The sequence below is a fragment of the Heterocephalus glaber genome, unplaced genomic scaffold (genome assembly GCF_053883595.1).
Source record: "Heterocephalus glaber isolate CG9 unplaced genomic scaffold, H.glaber_assembly_v1.0 deba00001610, whole genome shotgun sequence".
In the NCBI taxonomy this organism is placed as follows: domain Eukaryota; kingdom Metazoa; phylum Chordata; class Mammalia; order Rodentia; family Bathyergidae; genus Heterocephalus; species Heterocephalus glaber.
This window is the reverse complement of record NW_028258381.1, coordinates 38817155-38829389: the sequence shown is the minus strand read 5'-3', so window position 1 is coordinate 38829389 and position 12235 is coordinate 38817155. Positions and strand designations below refer to the sequence as shown.

Here is a 12235-nt window from a genome sequence, read left to right as displayed (position 1 = left end):
CACATGCGTGAAATCTCACCTACTTATCTGCTCTTTTTTAGGGGTATATTTATGACAGAGTTAAAAACCTAAACCCCAAGCTTACTGAATTTGAGCCACAATTTTACTGGCCACATAGTGGAGAAATTCTACATGACGTGTTATCTTATTATATAGGTAATTTAAGTATTGTTGTCTATATGCTCATTTTGAAATTTATGATGCACTGCCAGACTGCATCAATTACACTGAGTACAAATCCTCTTAAAGCATCTGGAAACCTGTCACAAAACCTCAGAGCACAGCCACTAATTTATTAGACAAACCATGCACCAGAAGCCAATACTACCATTAAGAAGAGCAAACAATCCTGCTGCAGAGAGGCACCATGCCTAAGACTCTTACCCTCGCTTCCGAAAATGAAGTTGTGGTACAACTTAAGGACTGAAATTAGCACATTAAGGAGACAGTGTTTAAACCTTGGGCTTACCTTATACCTGCTGAAACCAATTCCGTAATCGCCCACTTTGACATTTAAGTCAGAGGTGAGGAAACAATTCCGCAGGGCTAAATCACTGCAAAGAGCAAGAACACAAAAACAAGGGAAGTCAACAAAGGGCCCTGACCAAAGGCTTCTCTAGAAGTACGAGTGGTGTTCTGTGCTCTCTCCTTAACCAGTTCATGTTTTAAATTCTCACAGAAAAAAAGATTAGGTACTATATTCCCAATTACTTAATGGGGATGATCACATTTTTTGGCAAATAACATAAATGTTAACGCTAGATACTGACTCTAAACCACATTCTGCACTAAAACCAGATTTCTGGCTTGTTTCCTAGTATTTTAAGAAATGACTGGGAAAGAGTACTAAAAACAGCTAAATTGAAATCATTTAACAACTTTTATTACTTGAGCCTAGCAATAGCCTATTTATTATAAGATTAATAAAGTGATCACTTTGAGCATCCTAAATATTCTACATTATTAAAAATGTCTCAGGGCCAGGGATTTAGCTCAGTGGTTTCACCGCCTGCTGCGGAAGCGCAAGGACCCGAGTTCGATGCCCGGTACCAAAAAAAAAAAAAGTCTCATTTCCCCCTCATTTTTCATAGATAGGTTAAGTATTATAATCAAGCCCTTTCCAAATCGTTCATCTCTTCCAAATTCAAGGGAGGTAAAGAACATAGTTTCAAGACGTATGTAAAATAATTTACTTACATAAAGAACAAGTTCATTTTCAAAAACATATTTTGACAAGTAAAAACTACTTTTTTAAAAGGAATTTTCCATATAGTCAACAGGTTAAAATTTCTGGGTTTTGGCCCAGTGGTTCCACTGCCTGCCTGGCAAAGCGCAAGGTCCCGAGTTTGATCCCTGGTACAAAAAAAAAAAAAAAAAAAAAAAAAAATTTCTGGGTTTTGGCTTAATAAAGAATAATAATTTCCTTAATTATCAATGACACATGAATAAAAAGCCACTAAATTAAAGTATACCTTAATGTATCATTTTAAAACATCAATTAATCAAAAACTGAACTTTTATAGTCTTAAAATTTTAAAATATTTTTATAGGATTGTAAAAGACCCCAAACCAAAACTATTAAATTCTCATTTTCAGATTCTCATTTCCAAAGCTCACATTTGAAAAGTAATCAAAATGCAGATGACAGCAACAGCTAGCATTGAAATAATTATTCATTGACTCAATTCAGTGATTCAGTGATTCAATTATGGAATAGTGGCTAATATTTACAAAGCACTTCCTTTACATGAGGCCATTTCTCCAATCACAGCACATTTCCTCTAAGCATGGAATCTTCACAACAAGCTCATGAGGTGGGCACTATTATTTTCCCCATTAATAAATAAGGGAACCAAGGCACAGAGGCTTGAAGTAACTTTGCAGGGGTCACAAGGCCAGCAAGGTAGGCACTGTCCCGCTTTTGCGATGGATGACCACCAAGGACATGGCCAATGGCTGTGGCAAGGCCTTGTAAACTTGCTGACTTGAATTTCAAGTTAGTTAGGTTCAACTGCTTTCTACACTCTGTTTATAAGTGACAATTTTCATGGTGCTCCATCTAGCAGCCTTCTGGCTTGGGGAAGTATTTGGGGAAAACCCTAGGACATCTTTGATTCCATTCTAACAATATAGAATCTTCCAATGTGAAGAAAGAAATTGGGCCCTACTCTTTGGAATGAAGGATAGGAAGGAAGGGAGGAAAGGAGGAGTAACACACCATTCCGTTCAAGAGCAGAAAAACAAAAATGCAACAAAAAGGCTGCTTCATCCTTGGGACCAACTGCAACCGGAGGTACTGTGGGTTCTGACAACAGAGCCTGGTTCCTGAGCAACTCTGGAGTGAGTCTCTATTAAGGATCCTACTAACCCTTTCCAAAATTTCCCTCCTAAAACAGGAACTAAATGCATCCCAACATGGGCACAGCCGTCTCCTTCAGCTGGGCGCTGAGGAAGAGCTCAGGGCCATTCAGGGCCTGGACAACAGCTTGCCCCTCTTCCTGTTTCCCGACAAATGTCCAGTGTAGGTCTCTGACACAGTAAATGTGAAGGCTGAATAAAAGATGTGGCGGTGCATCCCTGCAATCCCAGCACTCTGAAGGGTGAGGCAGGAGGATCAAAACTTTGAGCACAGAGTAGACAACTCAATAAGATCCTATCTCAAAATAAGTAAAAAGGGCTGGGGATAGGAGAGAGAGAGAGAGAGAGAGAGAGAGAGAGAGAGAGAGAGAGAGAGAGAGAGAGAAGGAGACAAGGAGGGAGAGGGAGGAAGGAAGAGGAAGGAGGTAGAGAAACAATCATACATAGGAGGCCTTTGGCTCTGATTTTCAGACAAAAAGTCTGCATGCAATTCACCTGACATTCCTGGATCAAGAAGGAACACTTCTCAGTACCTGGAACCAGAAGAATTGGGGGAAAAACAGTGGGCCTGACTGGGGAAGATTCACAAACCTGCTCCCCACCTACATCCAGCACAGTGGGAAGAGCACTGGGTATCAGGAAGCCTGAAGCTGGCTGTAGCCAGGACTGTGACGCCAAGCCTTGTTTTCTCAAAAGGGCAACAGGGGTCTGGAGAAATAGATAACTTGCATGGTTGTCACAAGGTAAATTAAAACGTACACGGGATACTTTGAAATGTTACATGCTGGCCCAGGGATTCAGCTCAGTGGTTCTGCCTCCTGCCTTGCAAGCGGAAGGACCCGAGTTCAATCCCCAGTACCAAAAAACAAACAAACCAACAAAACCTCACTGCTGAACTGTTACATGCTATCCAAACTTAAGGAAATGATATAATTCAGCTCAAGACTGGCAATAATAAGTGCTCCCTGAAGCCCAGTAAGGTGCAAAGCTACAGAACAGGAAAACACAAGGTGCCGCCACACGGGTACCTGACGTCAAAGGCAGCTCCCCGCCCCACCAGGAAACACAAACACACAGCCAGCACATTTTTCAAGTCGACAAACAGGTCTAGTGACGCAGCCGTGCAAGCTCAGTGGGCACTGGCTGGCTGCTTTATTTGGCAGCACTTGCAGTGGGTCGCGCAGCTGTTGGTGACGAGAGGGGCTGCAAGAGGGGGCTGGACACGGGGAGCAGGAGGTTGCCAGTGTCCAGGTTCCCGGAAATACTGCTCAGGAGAATTTTCACTTGTTTTTAACTCACACCAACTACATCCATCTTCGTGACTTTGTTGGGTTTTTTTGTACCGGGGATCGAACTCAGGACTTTGAGCTTGCCAGGCAGGCCCGGCACCACTGAGCTAAATAAATCCCCAGCCCTACATCCGTCTTCAAAGGGATTTTCTGATGGAAACAGCTCATGGTGGCAAAAGCCATTTCCAAAACAGCTCACCCTTCTGCTCTTGGTAAAGGGAGTAACAACAGGAAGCCAAACACCGGAGTTACTGAACCCTCTTCTAGGCTTGGCATACCTTGTCTTGTTTAATCTTGACAATAGCACTTCCAGCGAGAGGATCCCTACTTGGTACAAGAAATAAGCTCAGAAGGACCCAGCAAGGAGGCTTAATGCACTGGTAAAGCAGATGAGAGTGCACTGGCCACTTTAATGGAAGGTGCACACAGCACGGTTCTGGAGAGGGTCCCACCACGATGTGATGCAGCAGGAGGTTATGCCGAGAGTATTCCGGTGAGGCACAGGGACCTTCCGAACGTCTGGCAGCTTTCACCCTGCTTACTTGGTCCAATAAAAGTACATTTGCTGAGCACTTACTGCATGTCTAGAACCCATGGGCTCTGGGTAGCCAGAATTCTTCCACTGTGAAATTCAGACTAGACCCCGAGGAATGCACCTCACTGCTGGTGGAGGTTTGAGGGCTGGTACAGAACAGGATAAGGCCTCCCATGTGGGTTCTCTCCCTGGCTGGGCAGAGCTGAGAATGAGCTAGGAAGTCAGGACTACACGGCTTTCACCTTAGTGTCCCACAGTACCTGATTGCAAAGCTAGATGCAATATATAAGGCAGCAGCTTCCAGGTCCTGGACACCTACCTGCCCAGAGTTCTGGCCCCAAAGAAGGGGAATACCAGAAGTAAGCTCCATGATCCCTTGTTCTGCTCAGGGCCACTTTCCACACCTGGCCCAGAGATGGAGCCTGGAGGTGTGCAGCTGAAGCTGATAAGGAGGCTGAACTTGAGGGAGACTCTGACCTAACATAAGGGTCCTGCAGGATTGCCCAGACCAGTGATGATAAACCTTTTTGAGCTTTCAATCATACAAATAGCCCGCTATGGCTTGCATGTCATAGGTTCCTGGCCTAGACGGTGTCTAGAACCAAAATGAGCTAAGCCGAGCTGCCACCTTCCAGGACAAGGTGGTTCACTCATTGGCATCACAGTTCTTACTTTCAGGGCACATCTGAATCACTTGGGGCTGTTAAAAGAAAATGCAGCAGGCTTGGGGCAGGAGAGAAGAATGCACTCAGACTGGTCTGTAAGGGGTAGGAGGCTGGGCACAATGCTATTCTTCTCACCAAAGGGACCACCTATGAGACAAGCTCCTCCCAAAATCCCAGTCTAGACTAGAAGGCCACATCAGATCAGATCAAAGGAGGCCAGCAAGTTTCATGGATGCAAATTTTAATCAGCGGCTACAGTGGTGGTTAAAAAGGCAGCCAGCACTTTATTACAGATCCCAGAACAGTAATTTTCCCCTGGGGGCCCGGCTCACCTAAAAAGATGGAGCATTTAGTGGTTTACAACAACATACTTTTTTCCCCCCTGAGACAGTGTTTCTCTATGCAGTCTAGGCTGGCCTTAAACTCCCTGTGGAGACCAGGCTGGGCTCTAACTCATAGTCCTCCAGGATCAGTCCCTGCAGTGCTCAGATTAGAGGTGTTGTCAGTACACCTTGCTTAACACATGACTTTAAACAGAAGTAATAACCCCGAGATGGTTACCTGCCTCTGGTCTGCATTCGCCTTACATTTTCTTCTATGTTGCACACACATGTCCACAGCACACTTCTCCCTGAACACACGACGTTATCAGTCCCCTCCCCTGCTCCCCTGTCCAGAGCCCTGTCCTTCCTGACCCTCTAATGCACACCTACACCCATTCTGCATTAACTGGGTCACAAAAATGTTGCTTTTTAAAGAAACCTTTAAAAAAATTATCCTCCTTCCTCTACACTCTTCTAGTTCCTATGTACTAATAAAATATAATCTTTCTGTATTTCTTCTCATGGCAGGCACATGCACACAAGCATACAAATAAGCGTACTGAGGAGCATTTGCCTTACAAAAACATACATTACTGTCTTACTCTTCTCTCATTGCTGAGACCAAAATACCTGACACCCAAAGTTAAAGGGGGAAAGTTTATTTAGCTCACAGTTTGTAGAGGTTTCAGTCCATAGTGGCTGGCTCCTAGGTAGGGTGGTGTGGCAGAGGGGCATGGCAGAGGAGAAACAGTTCATGGCGGGGAGAAGGTAGCAAAGCAAGATGGGACCTGACAAGCCTCTTTCCGTCCCTTATATTGCATCCAGGCTACTGGGATTAGGGTGGTGCCAAACCAATCAGTGGACTAAGAATCACTCACCCTTAAGCCTAGCATTGCAACATGAATCAATCACACACTCCAGATCCAGCCACCCCTGAAAAAGCCCCACCTCAGACTGCATGAGGCTTTGGGGAGATATCTAGACAGCCATAACAATAATGCCTACTTCTGTATCCCTGTTTGTTAACAGTATCACAACATGGAAGTCCCTCTAACTCTAGCAGTTCTAAATCGTTCTCTGGAACAGCCATCTAGCATTGCCTAGTGTAGATGTGCTTATAATTTCTATAGAACTCAGTCTAGGCATGGGAATAAAGGGAATGTGTGTTTTTGTGATAATTTATAAGCAATACAGGGAAAACCCTTTCTCTTTATTCCTACCAGCAACAGATGTGGCTGTTCCTTTGTTTAGTCCCAGTTGTATCAGCTCTTTAGCTGCTACCTACACTGCAGACAGGTCTTCCCAACTCTGCTATCTACTGGCTTTTTTATGATATGTTACTACACAAAGTGTTTCAATTGTCAGTCATAACTCCTGGGTTTCCTGTCTTAATTGAGAAGGTCTCACTCATCCCTGTGCTATATATAATCTCCCACAATTCTGTCAATAACACATTTCATTACTATAGTTTCATTTTTATATATGGGATAACATAGCGGTCCTATTTTTTCCTTAGAAAACTGTGCCAGAGGGCTGGGGATTCAGCTCAGTGGTTCTGCCGCCTGCCTCACAAGTGCAGGGATCCAAGTTCGATCCCCAGTACCAAAAAAGAAAAGAAAAGAAAAGTGTGCCAGAAATTGATAAATAATTTGCACTTTGCTGAAACATCATTTTCGTCATATGTTCATTTTGTCTATGTACTGTTTCTTAATCTATTTCTTGAAAACCATATTGAATTTTTTATCTGTAAACCAGAACTCCTGATTGCCCCTATGGTTCACACTTCATGGCTCTTCTACAAACATATTCTTCTGTATGAAGCTAAGGATTTCATCCCACCTCTTCCTGCTCTCATCAAAAAGAGAACCTCTATTAGAATTCTAACTGGAATTCTTTAATTTTTTTCCCTACTATAAATCAGGACATATCTTTTCATTTGGCCACATGTAATTTTATATCCTTCAACAGGATGTCACTTTTCTTCAGTCCTGTCTTCTGCACATAATTTACTCCCAGATAATTTATAATTTTAGCATTATTGAGAATAGAATAGTTTTCACCCGTTTTTATGTACAGAAAAAAATTCTTTTTGTTTTTTTGGTGGTACTGGAGGTTGATCCAGTATTTTATCCCTGGCCTATATTCCCACCCTTTTAAAAATTCTACTTTTGAGACAGGGTTTCACAAAATTGCCCAGGCTGGCCTCAAACTTGTGATCCTCTTGTCTCAGCCTCCCAAGTAGCTGGGATTACAACGCGTGCCACTGTGCCCAGTATGGCTGATTTTTGTATATTTATAACAAGTCATAACTAATGCTCTTTAATTCATCCTAATATTTAAAAGAAACTAGTTTCTTGGTTTTCTCACATACAAGATCATATCCCAATAAAGAAAGATGACATTCTTTCCCTCTCTAAATGTTTTAGTGCAGTTCAGTGGGTAAGTATTTGGACTCTGGAGCCAAAGGGTCTGGGTTTACCCCCAACTCTGCCAGCTCCCAGCTGTGTGGCCTGTGTGACAGTTAGGACATTGCCTGTGACCCCATCTGTGACAGAGGAAAAGAATGGCACCTGTCTCTCAAATTGCTGGAGAGGTAAAATGAGTTAAGGTACATACAGCAATCACAGCAGCAGCTGGCATGCAGAATCAGTCAGTAAATCTTAATTAGTTTAAAGCTGGTATTTTCCCAGTTTGTGTTTATATTCACTAGTGCCTCTGAAGAAATGTTGAAAATGAACAGAAAACTGCATCGCTAGCTGATTTGGAACGTAACTGGCAAGGCTTAATTATTTTGCCATTTAGAATTGTATTTCCTGCTGAGTTTTAGTAAACAATCCTTATGATACTGAAGTTGTTCCTTTTTTCCTATCAGAGACTAAACTATGAAATTGGCTGAATTATACCAAACAATATTTCAGCAATCTAATGATGTGTTTTTCTTCTTTGATTCTGTCAACAGAATAAGTATGCAGACATATTTTATGATATGAAACTACCCTCAAATTCCTAAAAGCTGTATTTGGGTTTTTTTCACACATTTCTGGGTGTAATTTGCTAGTGCTTGTCTATATTCATTAATGAGAATTGCCTGGAATTTTCTTATTATGCTGACTTCTGCTGAACTTATTATGAGTGATAAAACTTCTATCATCTTGATGGTCTGGAATGGCTTAAATACATTCTATTATTTCTTTCAAGGTTGGAAAGAAGTTAACCATGAAACCTCATGGGCCCGGCATGTTTTTAATGAATGCTCTTTAATCACCTTTCCTGTATAGTCACCTGATAGAGTTTTCTGTTTCTTCTTGGATTTCAACTACATTTAAATTGGTCCTTTCCTTTGGTGGTTTTCCTTACTTCTACGTGAAACACATCATAAGAGACACAAAAGTAAAGATCAGATCTCGGCCTTCAACAAATTTTCCATGTAGAAGGGAAAATAAGAAAACAATCACAGAGAGCCACCACTTATGAATTCCTACTTGGTTTTCTTGCCAGTACTGTACTGTCTTCTCTTTCCAAAGCATCCCAAACTACTGCAAAGATCAACACACACACACACACACACACACACACACACACACACACACACACGTGCATGTGCACAAGGTTCCAGATGTGCCACACCCCTGCCTGCAGATAATGCCCAAAGGCTCTGTCCTGGGAGTCTCTAGAATCTAGCTCCAGCCACTTGTCTACTCTCCTCCTCCACGGGTTCTACTGTGCACTTTCTGTTCCCATGAAAGCAGACTATCTGCTGTCTCCTTGAACTCTTTTCCTCCTGCCTCCACCCTGCATCTTGCTACTTCCTTCTCCAGCACCTTCCTCATCTCCTCCATCCTCCAATCCATGGCCATTTTTCAAGGGTCACTAAAATACCACTTCCTTCAGAAAACCTGTCTGGGTTTCACCAGACAGCAGTTACCTCTCCTCCTGGACCACTGAGCACATTCGTTGCTGAGCCTGGATTCAAATTACTTATGGAGTTAGTGTCTGAGAAAGACAAACCCCTCACCACTCTGAGCCTCGGGATTCTGGTTCTGTAAAAGGGGGTCAGTAACTGTACACACTGGGACTCACAGGGTCCTCCCTCTCTGAGAGTAATTCTGTTAAGTATTCACAGAATATTTTGCAGATCTTGGGACGGGTAGTTTTACTCTTATACTGAAGCGTTAGCTGAGAATTTTGCTTTGTTTTAAAATTTATTTCCTTGTCTCTGACCTTATCTATCACTGAACTCTGTAGGCGATATAAAAGTTCAATTAATACTTACAGAATCAATGTTTTTAACTAAATATCTTTACAATGCCTTTAACAATATCAAATAAAATGCAAAAGAAGCAAGAAAAGTCTAACTCTCAAACTAAGGGGAGGCCCAGCCTCACTCATCAACATCTCTCTACTCCTTCCTTTCCAGCAGTCATCAACTCTGCACTAGGGCTCCAGCATTTCACTGATACCCTGGTAACCTGAAGAACTCGCACTGGCGTCACCATCCCCCTAGGAGACTAGAGGCTCTGCCTGCTGGGTCCCTTGTTTCTCACCCACTCGTGCAGTGCTGTGGGAGGCCACACCACTCAAGTCTCCAAAGTCTGTTTCCATCATGAAAGCAAAATGATGTTAGAATTCTAGTTTTTTTTCCCCTTCATTTAGTACCACTGTATGCTATGCACTATCTGAGGCTTTGACTTAATCAAATGAACTAAAAGCAAAATCATGTGCATTTACTTTTTTTTGGTGGTGGTGGTGGTTTGAACCCAGGGCCGTTGCAATGAGCTACACTCTCATCCCTTTTTTAAAATTCTAAGATAAGAGCCTCACTAATTGTCTGGCTGGGCTTGAACTGTGATCTTACTGCCTCAGTTTCCAAGAGTGCTGGGGTTAGAGGCACCGCCACCATACCTGGTACAAAATCCATTTATCATAATGTATGAATTTTTCCTTAAAGACCAGTTGTTAAATAAGTGTTACTGGAATTTTTACAAGTTTAAAGATTCAACAACTACACAAATTAAGGAAAAACCCTTATAATTCACCCACTGTTTCAGTGTTTCACCCAGGCCAGAAATGCAGCACAGAGGAACAGACTTCCTAAGATTTACCATCAGGGACACCTCGGTATATCTGTAAGAAATATAAGGTAAAATGATACCTGACACAATGGGGTTATTTATCACGTCCCTGTAACACTTGGTTACCTGACACTCGGTGCTGGAAATTTAGTGACCTTGGTGTTCTCAGCAGGAAGTAATGTTAACTGTAACAGTGGGCAAATCCTGGGCATTAGCATCATCCAGGACCTCCTGAAGTTTGCCACCATGGGTCCCCAGCTACACAGAGTAGCACCTGCCACTCACCAAAGCCCTCTGCACTATGCCCACCACTGTGACCTGATGGCACCTCACTACTCAGGATGCCTCAGACAGGGACGGCGTCCTGGGCCCCAGGCCACCTATGGAGGCATGGGCTTCCTGAGTGCCCTGCCTGCCACCCCAGAAATGCAGGCCGTCTGAGATCCAGCAAAGGCTCTTAAGTCTTACATAAAACAAAATCTAACTGGGCGATGTACTAGAGCAGATTCCAACGTAGCAACAACTTTGGGTTGGACAGCTGGGCTGTTCTATTTCAACTAACACAGGAAGTGCCCCCCTGAGTCAACCAGGAACTATCCCAAATACTAACTTGAAAACAGGAAGGCTACCCACCCAAAAAAGAACTTAAAACACAAAATGTTGCCCTACATAAAATTTTATATAAAATACAGCTACTATTTAAAACAATATGAAACAGCTGTGGTTTCTAGGATTTTCTTTACCTTGAGTTTTTCTACTTGAATAAAATCCAAACCATGTGACTTAATTTATCATCTTTATTTGTTTTAAAGTCTACAAAATTCCAAATTAAGTAAAACTTTAACTTGAGGAAACACATAGGAAAATACAGTTTGCTCTGACATCTTTGCCAGTTTTAAAATACACTAAGTAGACAGGTACTTGGGCTTTGGAGACAATTTCCAACTGTTTTTTAAAACTTTATGTTGCTGATTCAGATGTGATACTCCTTTTTTCGGTTTTTTGAGACAGGGGCCAGCTATGTAGTTCAGGCTGGCCTTGAACTCACTATGTAGCTTAGGCTGGCCTCGAACTTGCAGCAACCCTCCTGCCTCAGCCTCTTAAGTGCTAGGATTACAGGCGTGCAGCACCATGCCTGGCCGGTACTCCTTTTAAATACCCATTCTCCAAATTTTAAAAATCCCTAAAGCAAGTGTTAGGTGATAATCATCTGTATTTGACTAAACACTAACAATACAAATTGTGCTAGATATTAACATGTTAAAAGACTTAAAAGAGTAAATACAGGATTTCTCCATTGGGCCTTAGGAAACCTGCAACTTTCTGGGTATCTCAGAAACACTTTATCAGAATGATTTGTTATTACTGCAATCCAACAAGATATAATGTGTAGGGAAAAAGTTAATCATTTCCTTTTTTCCACCCTGCAGAATGTTAGGAACTTTCCATCATGCCAATTCATACACACCCCTACAAATACAACCAGATGTTTTCTTACTTTTAAAAATGGGAGTCGTACTATACATATATTACTTTGCAAGTTGCTTTTTAAAGAATACTTTATAGACTTCTCCTCAAATTAAGACACAGAGATATTCCTTTTCAGGTCTCTGAATTATGAAGTTACATAATTTATTAATAGTCAAATAAAGAGATGCTGCTTATTTTACCTGAGACCTAAGGTATAATTTTAAACATAATTTAGAACTCAAAAGCACAACAGGCTTTAAATCTTTTGGATTCACAGAATAGATCCATCATCTGAGGTAGGACTGAAAACCTTTGGCTATTTTAGTTATGAAAGCTGTCATCAGTGATGTAGATAAAACATAACATGTGACCAGACAGCCCCTGAGAACTCTGGACAGACGTGTGTCACGCAGATGGCCATGCTGTCTCACCGGCCCGACCACCCACCCACAGCCCTGTAGACAGGCCTCTCCTGAGCTAGGCCACAACACCCTCTGCCTGGAAGAGTCACCTCAAGCCAAAC

The 12235-nt window shown here is 42.3% G+C and overlaps 1 protein-coding gene across 3 annotated transcripts in view; it reads right to left on the bottom strand.

Annotated features, from left to right (window-relative positions):
• The window catches only part of Lmtk2 (lemur tail kinase 2), an 89849-nt gene that overhangs the window by 20715 nt on the left and 56899 nt on the right, over positions 1 to 12235 (bottom strand). For all 3 annotated transcript variants that reach the window (XM_004840467.3, XM_087195876.1, XM_004840468.3), the window contains one exon: positions 470 to 554. In XM_004840467.3, the coding sequence (XP_004840524.2) occupies positions 470 to 554 (85 nt within the window). The remainder of the gene's footprint in view (positions 1 to 469; positions 555 to 12235) is intronic.